At 60.5% G+C, this 20,248-nt stretch overlaps 1 protein-coding gene across 1 annotated transcript; it reads right to left on the bottom strand.

The window, feature by feature from the left end:
• Positions 1 to 55: 55 nt before the first annotated feature.
• Positions 56 to 19,625, bottom strand: GRID2IP (Grid2 interacting protein). The gene is made up of 21 exons (XM_055135328.1): positions 19,491 to 19,625; positions 17,250 to 17,498; positions 17,079 to 17,164; positions 15,423 to 15,492; positions 14,982 to 15,076; positions 14,543 to 14,726; positions 11,460 to 11,614; positions 10,486 to 10,623; positions 10,185 to 10,282; positions 9,985 to 10,102; positions 9,114 to 9,466; positions 8,461 to 8,883; positions 7,527 to 7,614; positions 6,859 to 6,936; positions 6,265 to 6,461; positions 5,984 to 6,139; positions 5,816 to 5,902; positions 4,128 to 4,257; positions 3,924 to 4,042; positions 3,321 to 3,485; positions 56 to 3,198 (listed from the first exon to the last, which is right to left on the bottom strand). The coding sequence occupies exons 1-21, from the start codon at positions 19,523 to 19,525 to the stop codon at positions 3,127 to 3,129; spliced, it is 3,096 nt and encodes a 1,031-aa protein (XP_054991303.1). The 5' UTR covers positions 19,526 to 19,625; the 3' UTR covers positions 56 to 3,126.
• Between the last annotated feature and the right edge of the window lie 623 nt (positions 19,626 to 20,248).

Raw genomic sequence — 20,248 nt, 5'->3', positions numbered from 1 at the left:
TTAGATTTCAGGCCCGAGTGTCAGGTGCAGTCACAGAACCCTCACAGAACCCTCCTGAGTTTCAGGTGCTTTATTTGTAAAAAGGAGATAACAAAACCCATCTCATCGGGGTGGCTGTGATAGGGAAATGGATCAGGGCTTGGAGAACCCGGAGCACCCGGGAGCAGGGAAGCAGGCTGGGGAGGCTTACAGAGATAGATGGGTTCCCCAGCCCCAGACTTTGTCACATGGTGAGACTGGGGTTCCAATGCACATACGTGGCAACCCCCACAAGAGTGGGGGGCTTCATCTTGCCCCAATATCAGCCCACCATCACTGGAACAAAGGTTTCCAGATTCCAGAGGCTGATGCACCCAGCACTTGTACGCAGCCCTGGGTCTGGACACGATGACTACTGGCAAATGTCCACGGAGAGAGGATTGTCATGGAGAGTATCGAAAGGCCACACCCCTCTGGGCATTCGAGGTTGGTGGATTAGCCCAGTCTGCATGCTGTGATGAAAACCCGCTCAAATCCACGTAAGACCTCTAATTCAAATGAATTTTTTGCTTTTTTTTTTTTTTCCTTTTGGGTCACACCCAGCGATGCTCAAGGGTTCCTTCTGGCTCTGCACTCAGGAATCACTCCTGGTGGTGCTCAGGGGACCAGGGGACCATATGGGATGCCGGGGATTGAACCCAAGTCTGCTGCGTGCAAGGCAAACGCCCTATCCGCTGTCCTACCTCTCTGGCCCCTCAAATGAATTTTTTGAAAATGTATAAACAGAGGGGAAATGTATGGGCTTGGAAATAGATGAGTCCAGAATCTCTTTCAGGCACGGTTGGATCCAGGAACAAAGAGCTATACAGAGTGGGGGATGGTCCTGGTGTCTCCCATCAGGGTCCATCTCTCCTGTACCCAGAGACTGTGCCAAGAGAGAGGGTTCCTCCTTCAGGCAGTTCCTCCTCCCATCAGCCTCTCCTGGGGCAGGAGAATGAAACTCCCCAGGAAATCCGGCAGGCCAGACGACCCAGCTGCTCAGGGCCTGAGTGAGTCTGTGAAGTCACTCGGAGGGGCGGCAGGGCTGGGCGAGTGAGGGACTGTCACCTGGAGGACACGGGTGTGGGGACTCAGAGTTGAGCTGGGGCAGGGTGGGGCTGCCGCAGGAGACTGGGGTGCTCCTGGCGCCTGGGAGTTTGATTGCAAAGTTGATCCTGCTGCTACTCTGCCCCCAAGTCCGTGCCCTTTACAATGGGCTTCTGGGACCCCCTTGTTGAGCTGGTCCCATCACCCCAGTACTGAAATTGGTATTTTTGTACCGTTTTAGATGCCACACCCAGTGGTGTTCAGAGCTGACTTCTAGCTCTGCACCCAGGACACAGGTGACTGCACTGTGCTGGGGATCGAACCCGGGTCAGCTGTGTTTGAGGCAAGCGCCCTCCCAGCCGTTAGTGCTGAGTCTCTAGGGGTCTTGGGTGCCTCCACTTGTCCTTTTGAGCCCTGCCACCCCGCTGTGAACCATGGTGGCTCTGAGGCCAGAGGATGGGAAGCCACAGGAAGCCAGCCCGGTGGTCCCTGCCAAGACCCTGGCCTGGGAGATCACTGTCTGGAGAGTACTGTTGCCTAGAAACCAGTGATACCCACACACCTGTGGTGTCCAGCTCAGTCTGGAGCTGCCCAGTAACTTACTGACTCCCCAACTTTAAGTGGGGGCTGCTTAAAGTCTCAGGATGATCTGGTACACAGCATGTGTGGTGAGATGACCCAGGCCAGGAAGTTGGGAGAAAGCTGAGTTTGGCTTGGTTCAGCACCCTGAGGGGCTGGATCTACCTAGATGGGGATCTACCTAGATGTGTGTGTATGTGTGTGTGTGTGTGTGTGTGTGTGTGTGTTGTGTGTCTGTCTATCTTCACTTGCAGGAAATGCCATCTGGGTCTCCTGCGGCCTGGGGGTCACTGCCGGTGATGGCCCAAGGGAGTCCAGAGCTTGCAGATTCTCACAGACCCCCTCAGTGATTCTCAGAGACATAACCTGGGGAGTTGGGAAGCAATTCTGAGCCTCACGGGCACCCCCAGCAATCTTTTGGGTTTATACAGTGGCTGTGAGTGGGGCTAAGGGAGAACATTCATGGCCTCAGAGGGTCCTGGGGAGGTGGCTCATAGGGCTGAGAGCAGCCTCTGCATGCAGGACCCTGGGCTCGACCCCCACCACCACCTGATCCTGTGAGCACCATCAGAAGAGATGCCCCCAAGCACAGTCGGGTGTGCCCCCACAAAAGATGGACCCAACCCTACTCAGGGGCACCGAAACCACGTACTCCCACGGGACAGTGTCGGAGCTGGGATTCAGCTGGCTCAGACTTCTCGAGCAGAACAGAGGGCGCTAAGGCCAAGATTTGAAGCAGAGCAAGGATGAGACAGCAGACACCCCAGCGCCCCTTCATGACCCGTCCTCACCTGCTCTGACCATGGGCAAACGCTGGGGTCTGCCTGTTCCCGGTCCTTGTCACCACCCGGACATGAGCCACTGCTGCACAGTGCCTGCACCCTCCCTCCCTTCAGGATCCCCCCTGCCCCCCCCCGCCCCGATTCCCCTTTCAACTGACTCTTTCTAAACTGAATGCAAGTTTCTCCATGGGATGAACATCTCAATTCCTTTGGGTGGGGTCTTCCTCATCCCAGCCTTCCCCCAAACTCTGCCCAGAGATGCTGCCAGCTCCGAGCCCCGTGTCCAGACAGGGGTCTCCAGGCTCTCTCGTGCCCACTGGAGGGGTGAGTCTTAGGGTTGCTCAGGTCCTAGGTGCAGAGGGTGCCCAGGCGGTACCACTCAAAGCTCAGTAAGGAGGCTCCGAGCTGTGGGCACCACGCGGGACAAGCCATCGAGGGCCAGCAGCCAACTCTGTCCCGTCTGGCCAAGCACCCCTGCTCTGACTGCCTCTGCCGGGACCAGACCAGGTCAGGAAGCCACTGGGTGGGGGTCATGTGTCCCATCCCTGGGAGTCCACTCCTGCTGAAGCCCCACACCTCCTGGGGGTGTCTGGGCTGGACGCTGAGGTAGCTGGAGAGCAGAGGGGGCCCCCCTCTGGCACCTGGTTGCCTCTGGCGTTCGGTAGGTGGGTCCAGCAGGGGGCGCCCTCAGGCTGCGCGGTCACCAGGCGAGTGGAGAGACCATCCCGGAGCTGCGTGAGCCCTCCCCGGCCTGCAGGTCACTGAGCGCTCTCTGGGGAGGGATCGTGGGTGTCACGGTCCCAAGAGCCAAATAATGCCCGCCCCACACTCCCCCAGGGCCTCCCTCACGAAGGCCTGCATTTCCCTGCTCTCTCTGAGGGGTCTCTCGCTCACCTCGAACTTGCTCATGAATTCTGCAAAGATGCCGAAGAAGGCCTCAGAGGTGGTGGCCTTGGAGTCCTCGCCAAAGAAGGCCAGAGCCTTGCCCAGCTCCTCCATGGCCTCACGCTGCAGCCCGTCCAGCGCCCGCAGTGCTGGCTGGGCCATGTCCAGGAAGGCCTGATGGGCTTCAGCTAAGGAAATTGCCCCCTGCAGTGACTCCCAGAGGGCAGCTGTGCTCCAGGGGCCAGGCGGTCAGAGGGTGGTGGGTCCCTGCCCACTGCCTTCCAGTCTGCCCAGCCTCAGCCTGGTCACTTGGCCTTCCCGCTGCAGGCTGGCTTGCTCAGATGCCCATTTTGCTCCCCGCCTCCTGGAGTAGCACCCAGTGTCCACCCTGTGCTCTCTGACTGCCCCTGTCAGCCTTGGGCAGCCCAGCCTACCTCTCCTGGTCATTTCAGTCTGGCACTGCTACACACATGGGCAAGGCGCTTCAATCCTAAGTGACCCTGTGACTGCCCTGGGCCCAGCAGTGTCTGCGGTGGCTGCTGTCACCTGAGCCGCCTCTGCCTGACCACCCCGTGGGCAGCCTAGGGCAGGGAACGGCTGCTGGGAGGATACCGCCATGACCACGGCAAACTTATCCTCCCCGGAGGGCGCCATGCTCTGGCAGGCCGCCTGGATCTCGCCCACAGTGCCATGGAGGTCGGCCAGGTCACTGGTCAGTGCCCGCTGGTTCACTGCAGGGAAGGGAGACACTCATGGTGGTGCTGCTGGCCCAGCCCGGCAGCCTCAGTCTCCCCACGCCGCCCCCTCCCAGACTACCTTTGGCGGCCAGTGGCACAGTGGGCAGGTCCTGCGCGAAGCCCAGCAGCTCAGGGAAGTGCTGGTTCAGCGACTTGGCGAGGATGTGCAGGAAGGTGGACTTTCCATCCACAGTCTTGGTGGAGTTAAGCTACAAGGGTCAACGGGGGTTCTTAAGGGTTTCTGACGATTCATCTGAGGGCGGGTTTTTCGTCGGTTGGTTGGTTGGTTTGGGGGCCATGCCTGGCGGTTGCACTCAGGGAAAGGTCCTGGTGTGCTATCAGGGTTGCTTGGGGCACGCGCGGGGGACTAAGTGCTGCGAGGGATGGAAACTGTCCTCTTGGGTGCTTTCGGGGCCTCCCGATTCCTGCTTCTCGATGTGGGCATCCAGCAGCCAACTGCTGCTGCTCTCTACTGCGACACCACAGGACCCAGGGATGAGGCGCACAGACCCCCTTCCAGGGGGCCCCTACATTTTTGGTCCCTGTGTGTATGCCCCTGTTGCCAGAGGCTGTGGTTTTCCAAAATCATCCGTGGCGCATCTAAACTTCAGACACCCTAAGTCATTCATACCTACAAGTTGGGGTTTCATTTGTGGGGGGGCACTCCTTGTACTGCTCAAGTTCCAGGACCACCAGGGTCACAGCTCCCTGGGTGGGGTCAGAAACTGTGTGCTTCATGCATGAAAGGGTGGACTCACACCTGGCAGTGCTCAGGGATCACTCCTGGAGGGGATCCAGGGAAGGGACCATGTGGGGTTCTGGATATCAAACCCTGGTTGCTGTGAGCAAGGCAAGCACTCTACCCACTGTACTGTCTAACACCTCCTCTTTTTAACAAAGAGAAAGAAAAGCAAACCCTTAAAACAAAGTTTTAGGGGCTAGGGCGATGGCACAGCGGGTAGGGCGTTTGCCTTGCACACAGCCAACCTGGGTTCGATTCCCAGCATTCCGTATGGGCCCCCGAGCAGCACCAGGGGTAATTCCTGAGTGCATGAGCCAGGAGTAAGCCCTGTGCAACGCCGGGTGTGACCCAAAAAGCAAAAGTAAATAAATAAATAAAGTTTTAAACCTCTATATTTTTTGGGAGGGTCACACTTGGCAATGCATAGGGGTTACTCCTGGCTCTGCACTTAGGAGTTACTCCTGGTGGTGCTTGGGGGACCATGTGGGATGCTGGGAATTGAACACGGGTCAGACGCATACAAGGCAAACACCCTACCTGCTGTGCTATATCACTCCAGCCCCTAAACCTCTACTTTGGGGCAGAGCAATAGTACAATGGGTAGGACATATGTCTTGCATGCAGCTGATGTGGGTTCGATCTCAGACATCCCATATGGTCCCCCGAGCACCACCAAGACTAATTCCTGAATGCAGAGCCAAGAGTAACCCTGGAGCACCGCTGGGTGTGACCCAAGAAGCCAAAAAGGAGCCCTCCCCCACCAAAAAAACCCACAAAAACCCTCTGCTAGGGCATTCTAGAAATAATGGGAAGACTGAGTGTTAGGGCTGTCCTTCTGCCCCTGAGTCATGGTGTGCTGGTGGTCCGTGGGGGTCAGATTCTCCCTTCCTCCCGGGGCACCCTCCCTGCCCCAGGCCGAGACTCCAGCCGCCTGAGGGAGCCACGCTGGGGTGGGGAGGGAGGAGCGTCCCTTTCCCCGCCAGATGTTTCTCTGCCTCCCGCATGGCAGCGCCTCCGGTCCTCACCTCTGTCAGGAAGTTGATCTTGAAGCCCGTGGTCTTGTTGGTTTTGGGCTGTGCATCGTTGAGATAGTTCCCCATGGCCAGGACAAACTGTGGGGAGAAACGTGGACGGGTCCTGGTGGGTGCCCCCGCCCGCAGCCAGGGAGCCCCAGCCCATGAAGGGGGCCCCACCTCCAGGATCTTGGCCAGCTTCCTGCTGCTCTTGAGCTCGCGTGAGGCCTGCCGCACGCACTCCAGGCTACCTCGGATCTCCTCGGTCTTCTCCTGCAGCGTGGCCTGGAAGTGGAGGCTGCGCAGGCGGGTCTTGTATTCGGGGACTGACAGCATCTGTCACATGTCACGTGAGAGGGCGGGACTCAGCTCTCCGTCCCGCCTCCGCCCCCCCCCCCCGCACCCCGGGATGGGGGAGAAAGCCCGGCCTGGAGGGGGCCCCCATCCCCTGCCCCCAGGACCTGCAGCACGAACTGGTCGGGCTCGCTGAGGCGGCCGGGCGCCTCGCGGAAGGCCCGGTAGCGCTGCTCCTCGTCAGCGTCGGGCGCGAAGAGCAGCAGCTGCGCCAGGTGTGCGGGCTGCAGGCGCTGCGGCTCCATGTCCATGAGCACCTGGCGCAGCTCGGCCGGGCTCAGCTTCAGGTGCGCCAGCAGGATGGCTGCGGGCGGGACAGCAGGGAGTCAGGGGACCGGGCAGGTAGAGGGACAGGAAGTCGGGGACAGACACTCCTGGGGAGCCAGGTGGGGGGAGCTAGGGGACGGGGCCAAGGGGTAGAGAATCATGGGGACCAGATGAACAGCGGGCATGGAGACTCAGGGGGTCCCCAGGTGGGACCTGGGCAGGGGGACCAATCGCCGCGGGATTGCTTGGGCCACTGGAGCCAAGAAGGGGGTGGGCTGGGGTCCCTCGCAGGGACGCAAAGGCTTGAGAAACAGCTGTAATTAGGTGCGGTCGGTCCCGGGGAAAGAACCCAGGAGGCAGGTGGGACCCGGGGTGGCAGGGAGCTACTAGACGGGGCTGGAAATGCGCCCAGCCCCGGGGGTCCCGAGCCTCACAGGTGTTGTAGGCCTTCTTGTGAGAGAGAATCTCCACCACCTCCTTCTTCCTGAAGGGCTCGGGCCGGGGCGCTGGTTCTGGAGGGAAAAGTGCCCGATGGCAGCAGCAGGCAGGGCTGAGCCCAGACAGACCCTTGCTCAGCCCCAAGTGTGCCACCCCTCTGTGCTCCCGCTCTGTGCCCTGGGCTCCCAGGGGACGAGTAATGAGAACTGGACGCCTCAGACGCTCCTGGGTGCTGGCAAGCCACTCAAAGGGATGCGAGCTCCAGCACCCACCATTCCCCGAGCACCCCCGATGTGGCCACCGAGATGTTTTCTGGGTGGACAAGAAAGGCCCTATCGGACGGTTTCCCTGGCTGGGGAAGAGCAAGTAGAGGGACGTACCCAGCGAAGGTTCGAGGGGAGAGGCAGGAAGAGACTGGCTGTATGACTGTGAGCCATCACTTAGCCTCTCCGAGCTTCCTCCTCAGAGTTGGCTCTGTGCCTACCTCAGGGTCGTGGTCATGGGATGAGGGCTGACGTGAGGCGTGTGGCCTTCGGGATGCATGCAGTGGAAGCCTGTTCCCTGGGCCTGGAGGCTCCAAGAAGCTCCCTGACTCTGGGGCCCACCGGTGCAGACCCGGGGGCTCGGAGGCCCGGGAGAGACCCTCAGCCAGAGAGCCACTCACTGGTAGGCTTCTGGGTGCCGAAGTGCAGCTCCAGGTCAAGGTACTTCACCATGTCGCTGAGCTTGTCGTAGTCCGAGTCTTCCCTGAGCTGTGATGTGGGGTTCACAGTGAATGAAACATCAGCAGCTGCACGGCCGTCCCCACTTTCTACGAACTGCTGGGAGGCTCAGGGCCAGCTGCTTTTCTAGCTGCTTCTTTGGGGGGCCAAACCTAGGCCTGCTTGGGTGGCAGGGTGTAGTGCTGGGAGTCACATGGCCTGGGTGTCTGTGGTGCCCAGATAAATGCCAGCATGGCTCTGCTCAGACATCAGCTCCTGGCTCCAGGGTGGGGAGGAGGCTGAGCTGGAGCTCGGGAGTGACAGGTTTTGAGGTGAGTGCGACCATTTCTGGGGTCGCCTAGGGTCTTCACTGGGCAGTGGGTAGGCATGGCCCTGGACGTGGCTTCCTGTCCTACTCTGCTCAATGACCAGAGGACCAGGGATGCTCCCAGTGACCTTGGAAGGGAACTCAAGGTGGATCTTTCTTTGAGGCCACACCCAGAGGTGCTCAGGGCTGCTCCTGGCGGGGCTCAGGGGACCATGTGGGATGCTGAGATCCAAATGGGTGTGCTGCATGCAAGGCAAGTGCCCTCCCGCTATGCTATTGCTCCCCAGCCCCCAGATTATACATATATATACATATATATATATATATATATATATATTGCTTTTTGGGTCACACCCGGCCATACTCAGGGGTTACTCCTGGCTCTGGACCCAGAAATTGTTCCCGGTGGTGTTTGGGGGACCATATGGGATCGTGTCAGGTCCGAAGTGTGCAAGGTAAACGCCCTCCCCGCTGTGCTATCGCTCCGCCCCCACTCCCAGATTGATCTTATCTTCTTCAAAACTGCTGCCCAGCCCCTCCTCTCCTGGTGGGGGCGCCCAGTCCCCTACCTGCCCCCAGATGGTGCCCTCCGAGTTCTCCACCTGCTCCCAGCGCAGCCGCTTCACACTCATGTGGCTGGTCTCACTGCGGCGATGGCCGAGGCCCCGGGCCAGCAGCGGGGGCGCGCAGGGCACCGGCGGGGGCAGGGGCGGCGGGGGCGGGGGTGGGACTGGGTGGCCGTGCTGGGGGAGGGGCTTAGACAGCGTCTGAGCGGCGCCCCGGGGCCCCTCTGGGGTGCGGCCCCCACCAGGCTTGGGGTCGTGGAAGGGCAGCGGGGGAGGCGGCGGGGGGCTGAGCGGGGGCGGGGGGATGTGGTCGGAGATGGAGGAGTAGGTCAGGGAGCTGCCCTCCTCGCTGCTGCTGACCGAGTCGCTGGCGCTGCTGCGCTCCTGCGTCCCGAAGCTGCCCTGGTCCTCGTCGTGGAAGCTCATCTGGGGAAGCGGAACGAGGACGGTGAGGGGCAGGCTGGGGGAGAGCCTGGGACAGGAACGGGGGAACCCGAGTCACGGGAGAGGGGTCCCCCAAAGAAGGGCAGGAGAGCCTCGGCGCGGGCGCGGGCACAGGTCACCCTGCTTGAGAGCCTGGGGCGGGGGCAAGGGGGCGGGCATCGGGCACACCGCGGGAGGCACAGACCCCAGGTCCCTGCCCCGCGCGCCCTCACCTCCTCGTAGTCGTTATCTGGGCTCAGGAAGTCATCCACGATGGTGACGCGGGGGCCCAGCTGCTCGCTGAGCAGGTCCAGGAAGCGTTCGGTGTCCTGGCTGCGCGTGGGCCGGGAGGAGGCGAAGAGCTTCCTCCGGCTGTGGGTGCGCGCAGGGGCCGGGCTGGGCGGGCTGTCGGGCAGCAGGGGTCCGGCCGGGCTGGGCTGCGGGGAGGGGGCCCGGCTGCTGTCCAGGCTGGCATAGGGGTGGGACTCGGAGCTGCTGGGGGAAGCCAGGCCCCCCGAGCACAGTGGGTAGTGGCAGGCCGAGGGCAGGAGCCGCTCGCTGGGCCATGAGATGCTGGTCCTGGGTCCTGAGGGTGGAGACCAGCCATCGGTAACTGGGCCAAGAGCAGGCCGAGGGGAGGGCACACAGCTGTCTGGGTGTCCCTGACTCTGCCTTGCCCACCTCCTAGGCCCCTGTGAGAACGACAAAGGCCCCAGGATGGGCCAGACCCAAGACTCAAGGGGTGGATGAGGGGTGTTCTGCAGGCCCCCTCCCGAACACACACCTGCAGTTCCCCAGAGCTTGGCGGGAGGCCCCGCCCTCTGGGAAGCAGTGTCCCCGTCATGTCATTCAGAGCCCACAGCATGGAATGGCTTATCCCCCGCCACACGCTGCTAACTCGGGGAACCCCTGGGGACAGACATCTGCTCCCCGGAACCTCTGTCAGAAGGGAGTCCTGGGGACATGGGAGGGCTTGAGACCACCCTGACTGCAGGGCCTGTCCGTGGGAGCGTCCGGGGTTCCTCACAGTGCAGCCTGGAGTGGGGCACGCTCTAGCCAGCGGGCCAGAAGGGCTTCGCTGGTGAAGAGGCACCTAACCCCCACCTGCCATGCTGACCGGGTTGGGCACAGGGGGCGACGCGCGGGATCTGGAGGTGGTCCCCATCTTCCCTTTGAAGCTGCTATGCAGGCGTGACTCCAGTTCAGCATAGACAGCTGACATCTGGGGGGAAGCAGGGGGTGAGTCCAGTGCCTGCCGAGGCCTCAGGGCCAGCCTGGGGGACCTGCCCACCACCAGATCTCACCATCTTCGGGTTGGGGGTCTCAGGGAGGGATGTGCCATCGCCCGCCTGGCGCTCGCCTGGGATCAGAGGGAGAGGCATGTCCGGGCACTCGGCAGGGCCTGCAGGGCCAGAGAGGGGTTCACAGGGAGGAGCCACCTTAGGAAGTTCATAAGGAGGGTCTGGGTGCGCCCCAAAGCTGCACCCCAGACTCAGGGGCGCGTGGAGGAGGCAACCCTCTCTGCGAACTCATTCCCCTCCTGGGTACCCCGGGACTAGCCCCCGGGTGTCGCGAATGGGAGCGCCCCACCAGGCTGGGCCTCACCACAGCCAAGGCTGGCCTCCAGGCCCTGGGTGCGCAGGCTGCGGCGGCACACAGATGAGGCCCGCAGGGAGCTCCGTGGCTGCAGCTCGGGCACTGGTTCTGGCTCTGGTTCCGGCTCCAGGTCTGGCTCAGGTTCGGCTGTGGGAAGAGAAGAGGAGCTGGAGCTGGTGCTGGAACCAGGGTCTGCCAGGGGTACTGCCCGCTGAGAGCCGGGACCCCCGCTCTAGGGCCTCAGTCCCAGAACCGCTGTCCACAGCAGGCGCGGTGGAAGACTGCAGTGGCACTGAAAGTGGGAAGCCCGCTGCTGGCCAGAACGCTGCGTGCCTGCTCAACCGTCCACAACAGCAGGCACCCAGTGACAGAGACGGGAAGACTGCAGGGCCTGAGGGCAGCTCTTGACTGCTGCTGTAGATGCACAGTCTTGGCCTCCTGTCTGGGACAGGTCCCACTTGAACTGCATGGTTGTGTGGACGCGCAGGTAGGCAGCAGAGGGAAGCAGAGACTGCAGGTGGCCTGGAGGCCCTGTGTGTATCATGCGCACGTCCCACACTCCTGTGGGTGCTCACCTTTTGGGTCTGTAAACAGTCACCACCCTCTGGGCGCTCTGGGCTACCTTCCCAGGGTGCAAAGCAGGGGCCAGGCCACTGCCAGTATGTGGTGAGAAGCCTAAGGCCTCCGTGTGCGCCGGGTGGCCCCTGACGAGCTGTGCAGGTGTGTGCATGCACCTTCCAACAGCACCCTACCTGCTGCGCCCGTGCGCATCCGTGTGTGGGCAGGCCTGTCTGCCACATCCCTGCCCTTCGCACCTGCTCACCTGCTATGCGCATGTGCACATCCCTCCGTGGGCGGGGCCTCGCCAGTGGGAAAGGCTCCTGGAGGCTCACCCGCTCTGCACATGCCCGTGTGTGTGCCTTGGTGAGTGGGCAGGTAGGGGGGCTGCCCTGCCTCGCCACTGCGACAAACCGAGTGCTCACCGGTCATGGCCGTGTAGCCCAGGAAGCAGGCGATTTTCTCCTGGCACAGCTCCTGTTCCTCGTAGGTCAGCAACTGGTAGATGAACTGCCATAGGACCTGCTTGGCAGGCGTGTCCAGCACAGGGTAGACATCCACGATGAGCGTGTCAATATTTCTGTGGGGTAGTGGCAGCGAGTGGATGTGACGAAGGGCTCTTGGCACGGAGAGGGGGCGGGGCAGGGACAGAGTCAGGCGTCCGGGCTCCTGCCCTCTACCATGCAAGGACCAAGAAGGCAGGCTCTGGGGACAGGCCATCTAACTCAAATCCTACTTCTGTTACTTACCAGACAAGTGACCTTCCTCATGCTACTAACTTCTGAACCTTGGGTTCCCCCTCTGAGAGGGATAGGAAGAGCACCTATCAGGCAGAACTGTTGTGAAGATGAAATCCTAGTGTACTGAGGGGCTGGGACGTGGCCCCTGCCTGCCTTGCCTGTGTGACTCATTACAGAGGGGGCAAGAGCCTGTTCCCAAAGTCAAAGATGTGAGCGTAGGGCCGGAGCTATAGCACAGCGGGTAGGGCGTTTGCCTTGCACAGGGCCGAGCTGGGTTCAATCCCCGGCATCCCACATGGTCCCCCAGCACCGCCAGGAGTGCAAGCCAGGAGTAACCCCTGAGCATCGCCGGGTGTGACCCAAAAAGAAAAAAAAAGATGTGAGTGTAGCTTTGACTCCCCTAAATGGAACTATAGTCATGTGTTGGTGGTTTCAGGACACCCCCAGGAGCCCCTAAACCTGAGAATGTTGGAGTCCCTGAGCTGAGAGCTTAGTTTGTGGTTGGGTTTGTGAACAAAGAACCACAGATTCAGGGCCAACCAGACTTACTGGAAAAAAAAAAAAAAACACCTACACATGCCCAAATGCAGCTCAAGGGCCTCGAGTGTGTTAGGGTTGGGCAAATGGTAGCCTGTGGGCATGTCTGTGGACAAGATGCCAGGCTGCCTTCCCTAGAGAACTCCGAGTCACTTTACAGCCTCACTGAGTGTTAGGGCCACTTGCCCATGGGAGGCAATACTGTTGCAAAAGGGCAACACTGAGTGAGGTGCTTCACAGAACAACGTTGTGAAATTAAACAAAGATCATGCCAGGCAGCAATGCCCTCTCCAGAAGACAGTACGGTAGTGAGGGTCATGCCTAGGGCTGAGTCTCAGCACCACACGGTTCCTCAAGCATTGCCAGGTGGTGCTCTAGAGGCCTCTAGCACCGCTGTGGTGCCCAGGGAGTCCCGGGCACCAGTGTGGCTCCAAAACAGAACAAAATCCCAGAAACTTCTTTCTTCCAATGCTGGGAACGGAACCCAGGGTTGCACACATGTGAGACATGTGCTAGGACTGATGGGGGAAATCCACAGACAGGAAGTCGATCGGAGTTGTTTAAGATCTGGGATGACATTAAAAATTTTGGACTTCCTGAAGTGTATGGCTACATTCACAGCCACACATCTTAAACACCAGAACACTGATAAGCCAGGAGTAGCACTCCAGACTGGATGGGATATACTGCAGAAAACAACCAATCTCTATTAAAATTGGGGCCAGAGCAATTGTACAGCTGTTAGGGCGTTCGCCTTGCACGTAGCCAACCCGGGTTCAATCCCAGGCATCCCATATGGTCCCCCAAGCACTGCCAGGAGTAATTTTTCAGTGCAGAACCAGGAGCAATCCCTGAGCATAGCTGGGTATGACCCAAAAAGAAAAAAAAATACGTGGAGGGAGAAAAAAATATATATATATATGTATATATATAGAAGACTTAATCTGTAACAACATCTTAGTAATCTTATACAAGGGCTTCATGGGGAAACACAACAATCTTCACGTAACTTTTTTCTTAGGAAACATTTTTAGAATTTTTTTTCTTTTTTGGGTCGCACCCGGCTCAGGGGTTACTCCTGGCTCTGCACTCAGGAATTACTCCTGGCAGTTCTTAGGGGACCATATGTGATGCTGGGAATTGAACCTGGGTTGGCCGCTTGCAAGGCAAAGGCCCTACCCGCTGTGCTATCGCTCCAGTCCCTAGAAAATTATTTATGACAAGCATTGTCACTGTCACTGTCATCCCGGTGTTCATCAATTTGCTCGAGCGGGCACCAGTAACGTCTCCATTGTGAGAAGTTTTTTTTTTTTTGGGGGGTCACACCTGGCGATACACAAGGGTCACTCCTGGCTCTGCACTCAGGAATTACCCCTGGCGGTGCTCAGGGGACCATACGGGATGCTGGAAATTGAACCTGAGGTTGGCCACGTACAAGGCAAATGCCCTACCCGCTGTGCTATCTCTCCAGCCTCAAATTGTGAGAGTTTTTGTTACTGTTTTTGGCATATCAAATACACCATGGGTAGTTTGCTAGGCTCTGCCGTGTAGGCGAGATACTCTCGGTAGCTTTGTGGGCGAGACACTCCCAGTAGCTTGCCGGGCTCTCCAAGAGGGGTGGAGGAATCGAACCTGGGTCGGCCGCATGCAAGGCAAACACCCTACCCGCTGTGCTATTGCTCCAACCCATGATAATCATTATAAAATAAATTATTGAGAGCTTGCTATGGGGGCAGGCTCAAGGGGTGGTTGGGAAAATTGGAAATAATGGTGGAATTGGTGGAATATTCCATATCTGTAACAAATCATCAGGAACTTGTAAAGAAAAAAATCAAATAAATAAGTAAAAGATCTGGGGCAAGCCAATGGGTTGTGGGGGTGGAGAGGGAGAGGGTGGGATCCCTGCTGAGGTATCTCTGGCTGGAGCATGGGGACAACAGGGGCAAAATCCTGTGCCTCATAGAGGAATGGGTGACAATTCTCAGTGAATGACATCACTGAAAAACCGTTCACAGGAAGGCTTGGCACAGACCTCAAGATGACCCACCTTCCATGGCCAGCGAGCTGCCACACCAGCCTGGCAGCATGGTCACCAGCCAGGAGGCTTCTGGGCCAAGGTGTGAAAGAGCCACCACGGGTCCCAGGTGATGCCTACTTGGATCCTGTCCCTGAGAAGGGGCTGAGCAGGGAGACTCGGGGGGAGTCTGGGTGAGACAGAGGCGGGGGGGCACCTGTGCTGGAAGAAGCTCTCCAGTGCGCGGCACACCCCATAGCGCTCGGGCGGCGTGAGCAGGTGCTCCAGCTGCTGGCTGAAGGTCCTCCCCTGCACTCGGATGCTGGATGGTAGAATGTCGGCCACCCACTGCAGGGACGTGAGGGCCGACGACGGGTTGGGCGAATCCAGGGAATCCGAATCTGTGGGGTCCCCGAGTGGGAGAAGAGGTGTGGGTGCCTGGGTTCCCAGGTTTGAGGGGACAGCAATGGGCAGGAGAGGAGGCGTGGATACACGGGTCCCCAGGCACGAGGGGACAGTGATGGGCGGGTGAGGAGGTGTGGGTGCCTGGGTCCCCAGGGCAAGGGGACGGTGACAGGCACAGGCACTGGGCTCTCTGACACCACCCCCACCCAGATTAAATTCATCCCAGGTCCAGGAAACAGCTGGGCACTCACCGCTGGGGAAGGGCACAAGGCCCTCCTCCACCACCAGCGTGGGCATGGCCCCGCTGCCCTGCAGCATGGACACCACCTTGTCATGTGAACAGCTCCTGTCAAGCAGAGATGGCCCGGGAGGGCCCCGGGGTGAGCCTGGGCAGGACCCCATCCAGCCACCCCCCACCCGCCTCCAGGCTGCCCTGAACGATGCTGTGAGGTCTAAAGGGAGAGTATGTGCCATGGTCACCCCTTGGGTGAGACAGACAGTTGCCTGTGTCCCCGCATAGAGCTGGGTACCCCATTAGAGGGTGGACGAGAGTCCAAGAGACCCTGAGGAAGGACCAAGCCTGGGCACCAACTAGCCAGAGGAGGTGGGAACCTTGGCTGGGGGGGTCCCAAGAGGCAGGAGCCCTGGGGGACGAGTTAGCATTCAGTTCTGTGTCTCTAGTAGCCTCTGACCTCATGTCCAGTCCATTGAGGAAGAGGATCCGGTCGCCAGACTTGAGGGAAGCGCTGTCAGCTGGGCTCCCTGAGAGCAGAGGGGGGCGGTCAGCTGCACACAGCCCTCTGAGGAATGGGGCAGGACAGAGACGCCACAGGAGTCCCGGCCAAACCGAGTCGGGCGCCACTGGCCACCCCTGATCCTGCACAGCAGCAAGGCAGGAGCGCAAGAGCCCCCAGAGTGGCCTCCATCACAGGTTCCTCTGCACCTTGACCAGCAGGAGAAAACGGGTCCACCCAGAAGCCAGTGGCCTCCTCCTCCGGGCTCTGGGGAGAGTCCCGATGCCATTTTTTAGACTTCTGATGCTTCACTCTCTCGGGGTCTTTAGCCCTGGAGGATGCCCCAGGGTTAGCCAGTCCTTCCGAGTTAGCCAGTCCCCCACATTAGCCAGCCCTCCAGGACCCACCTCTCCTGCAAACCACCAACTCCCCCTCCCCTGCTCTGACACACAGGCCCTGTCCTGGAAATGATTCTCCCAGGGCCAGATTTCAGATGACAGGGACAGCCTTTAGGTCCCCGTAACCAAGGACCTAGACAAACTGGCCCATCCGAAGCCTGTTGCATCTGTTTGCCTGTCACCTGACCCTCCCACATCCCACCCCGTACCCCTGATCACAATGCAGGCTCAAGTCCATGCTCCCCTCTGTCTCCTGCTGGCCCTGGTGCTTCCCCAGGGGTGGGTGCTCTATCTACTCTAGGACTGAAGGTCACTTTGGGCGGGCCACAGCCATAGAACAGCGGGTAAGGCACTTGCTTTGCATGTGGCTGATCCAGGTTCAATTCCTGACACCCCATCTGGTCCCCTGAGCCTGCAAAGAGTATGAACTCTGAGCATAGAGCCAGGAGTAAACCCTGACCACTACTGGGTGTGCCCCTAAATCAAAACTAAACAAAAAGCTCCTGTCAACGCATCCACTTAGCTCCCTATGAGAGGAAATCATGGTGTGAGCAGCCTGGAGGCAGTGCTGAGAAGAGCAGCACCCCTGGATGTTTTCTGTGGGAAAGGAAGGTTTGGGCCACACCCAGTGGTGCTCAGAAGTGACTTCTGATGGTACCTGAGGGATTGAATGGGGATCAGCCACATGCAAGCCAAGTGCCCTTGTGGCCAGGCCCTGTGTTTGGGGTTCTGCAGGGTGGGTAAGGGCAGAACATCTCTGCCCCCAAGGGATTTTCCAATATGCCTGCGGTGCGCCAGAAGGAAATGCACGCCTCGGGCCAGAGGGACCGTTGAAGGGATAAAGTTTTGGAGCACAGAGTCAGGAATAAGCCCTGAGTACTGTCGGTGTGACCCAGAAACCAACAGCAAATAAAGAAGTGAGGATGTCCCTTCCTCCCCCAAATCCAGGGCTGGGGTCGGGAGGCAGAGCTCCCACCCCCAGGAGCCTAAGATGGGATGCCTCAATTTAGGGCAAGAGGAGACAAGTGGGGTGTCGAGGGTGGACGGGCAGTGGCCCCAAGGTCTTGCTGCCTCTTGAGTTTGCCTGGGTCCCCATCCCCTTCACAGTCCCATTTACAGTCTGGACAGGCACCATAGGCACGCGGGAGGGAGGACTACCCAGCTCATCACCCCACTCTGCGCTTTGTGGACCTTAAGGACAAGCCTCCGCCCTCACCAGGCAGGACAGACTCGATCCAAACGGGCCCATGGCCGCGCAGCGTGAAACCGAAGCTCTTGTTGCCCTTGTAGATTCGGACGGTCCTGGGGAGAGAGAAAGGCGCGCTGGGGCGCAGCGGGTACGGGAGCGCCATCCGCTCCCCCGCGCGCCCAGTGGGTCCCCTGGTACCTGCGCGCGCCCCCGAGGCAGGCCCGGCTGGCCAGCAGCGACGCGGACTTGCGCGAGGGCGGCTCGTCGGGGCGGCGCGGCGGGGCGCTGGCGCGCGTGGACACCAGCAGGCGCTCGGGACGCTCCTCGCTGCGGCTCCGGCGCAGCCGCTGCGCGCCCTGCGCCCGCCGGGCCCGGCACAGTTTGCCCAGCAGACCCTGCGACACCACCTCGTCGAAGCGCGCCCGGTGCTTCTTGGGGATGAAAATCCTGCGGACGAGGACGGCGGGAGTCAGGGCGCGCCCCAGGACAGCACAGCGATCATCACGGCTCAAGGGCCGCGCCCCAGTCCTGTCCTCTCCACCTCAGAGAGCGACCATCACAGAGACTCTGTCACTTTGGAGTCTTGATGCCCCCAAAGCCTGTTCATGGATCCGTTTCTCCTCTTGCCTCCTCTCATCTCCTTCACATCCGCATCTCAGGTTCCACAGCCCGTGAAAAGAACTCCGGGGATCCGCTCTGAGCCTTCTCCACCCAGCTGGACCTGGCCCCCTGGCTGCTGCTGGCTTAGATCCTGGCAAGCCCCGGTCCCTCCCACCTCCCTAACCTCTCATCCCATGCTTGGTGCTCCTGGGCTGAACTCAGTTCCCTGTCGCACCCAGTACCAGCCTCCAATTTATTTTGGCTGGATCAGTGCAAAGTCCCTGGAGCCAGATCCGGGTTCCATGCTGAAGGCTCTGGGCTCACTGCTTTCCTAAGAGCCAGCCTGAAAGTGGCAAGAGGCATGCGTGAGGCATAGCGTCCCAGGGCACCAGGATGATCATTTGGGGCAGAGGGAGGGTCTCCTCTGAGGTCACATGACTTTGAGTGCAGGTCTCTAGTGTAATTTTGGGCTACTGTGACCAGCCAAAGCACACAGGGGGTACACCAGGAGCCCCACCCCACCTCTGGTCATGGCAGCAGTCAATACCCCAATTCCTCCTGCCCCATGACGAGGACACTGAAGCTCAGAGAGGCTCTGTAACTTCCTGCTTGCACAGCTGCATCTCAGCACAGCTGGCCTCACATGCAGCCTTAGCCTCTGCGCCTGGGAGAGTCAGATGCCACCCCGGGCCCCCTGCCTGTTCTTCGTGCCAGGAGCTAGTGTCAAGGGGGTGGTGAGGAGCGGGGAGGGAAAGGGGGCGGAGGTCTTGCAGCCTGAAAGCACATCCTGCCTCCGAGGTGACCCCAATGTCCAGAAACGGGATCACTAAGATGCTGCCTCTGGGGCTCTGCTCTAGAACAAACGGCCACCTGGCTCTTCCCTGGCGGTGAGTCCCCCAAATCAGGAGCTTCCGCCTCATTCCCCACCGGCCACCAGCACCCAGGAGCCCCCTCAGGCTTGGACCAGCGCCTCAATCCTGTTCCCTCCACCTCAAGGTCTTCAGAACCCCCACCTGCCCCCACATCCCCGAGTTCCGGGAACAACATGCCTGAAATGCTACAGTCCTCTGGGCTCCGGACAGCAGCCCCACGCCTCAGCTCCGGGCCCCCTGGAGTGGGGTGCCTGTGTCCATCCTAGCTCCGCCCTAGGGCAGCAGTTAAATATGCTCTGCTCCCCCCAGCTTGGGAGAGGCCAGAGTGCTGGAGGAGGGGTCCGCATCCCCAAGGTCAAGGCTGTCCAGGGCTATAGGTGCCCTCTCCACCTCCTGAGCCCTTCCTTACGGCTTTCTCTGACCCGTGCCTGAGCCCCACATCTGCTCTGAACCCACTGGACCAAACAGAGCCAGCTGGGTGGGGTCTTTTGAGCCTCTGTGGCCACTGACCCTGGTCCTGGTCTTTTGGCTCCTGATCCCTGCAGTGCCAAAAAGGCTTCTCTGAGCCACATGCCCCTCCTGGCCCACACAAAGACCATGCACCAAACGCCGGCTTCTTCAGGCCTGAATCCAACTCCAAGTCGACAAGGAGCAACACACGGACAGCCCTTGGCCCTACCTCTCTCTCTGGCCATCCACCAGCCCGCGCTCTGCCATCCCAGACCCAGACCCCTCCCATTCCTATCCCAAATCCCAGGGTGGTGGGAATAACCCGAGCCCTGGTGTCCTGGCCTCCCTCCTACCCGCCCCAGCTCGTGAAGCAGTAGACAAGACGAAGGGTGCCCACCGAGGGCCGAGAAGCCCCCTCAAGCATCGAGCCCCACCCTGTCCCAGGTTGGCGGGAGGCGGGTCCGCTGAGCCTGGGGCGCCCAGTTCCCGGGGGCGCGCGGGTAGGCGGGGAAACTACCGAAAGTGCCGTGAGAAGCCCTGGTCCTTCCCCATCTGGAGCTGGGACGGCGGCGAGGCAGGTGCCGACGCGCAGGGGGTGGCGGAGCCCGCGAGCAGAGCGAGGGCACCGCGTCTCCACGCGCTCTGCCGGGCCAGCGCCCGCCGCCGGCCCCGCCCCGCGCCCCGCCCATCGGGGGGACTGTCCACCCGCGTCCGCCGAGCCCGGGCGCCTCCTCCCGCTGCAGCCGGCGGGAAGCCCCAGGTCGAGGCTCGGACCCTTCGGACCCTTCGCGCCGCGCCCCGGACTGTGCCCAGACGGCGGGGAGCGCGCGGAAGGAGGCGCTGCTGATGGCAGGGCCAGGGGGGCTGGAGGTTTGCTTGGAGGCGGGAGGCAGGGCTGGGAGAGCCTCAAAGGAGTGTGTGGAGGGAGAAGTGGGTAGACCGTAAAGAGGAGAAAGTGGTGTCCGGGAGAGCCCTCCGGGGGTGGGGGCGGGAGCAACCTGGCCGGAACCCCCGCTGTGAGGCTGGGAATAAACGCTTGCTATGCCACCAGCCCTCCAGCAGACACCTCCTGCAGGGGGGAAGCAGGGAGGAGCAGGAGAGGAGCAAGGGTGCCAGGAAAGGGCGACCACTCTGTGGAGGTGGAGCAGGTGCCCACCCGGTACTGCCTTGCTGTCATTCCCCTCGGGTCACCATCCTGACTACTGGCCAAAAAGGGCAGGAGACCCTGGGAGTCAGCCCAGGGCTGGGTGCCGGGCAGCGGGCACCTCACAGGAA

This window comes from Sorex araneus, chromosome 4 (genome assembly GCF_027595985.1).
Source record: "Sorex araneus isolate mSorAra2 chromosome 4, mSorAra2.pri, whole genome shotgun sequence".
Lineage (NCBI taxonomy): Eukaryota > Metazoa > Chordata > Mammalia > Eulipotyphla > Soricidae > Sorex > Sorex araneus.
This window is presented reverse-complemented; position numbering and strand designations above follow the sequence as displayed.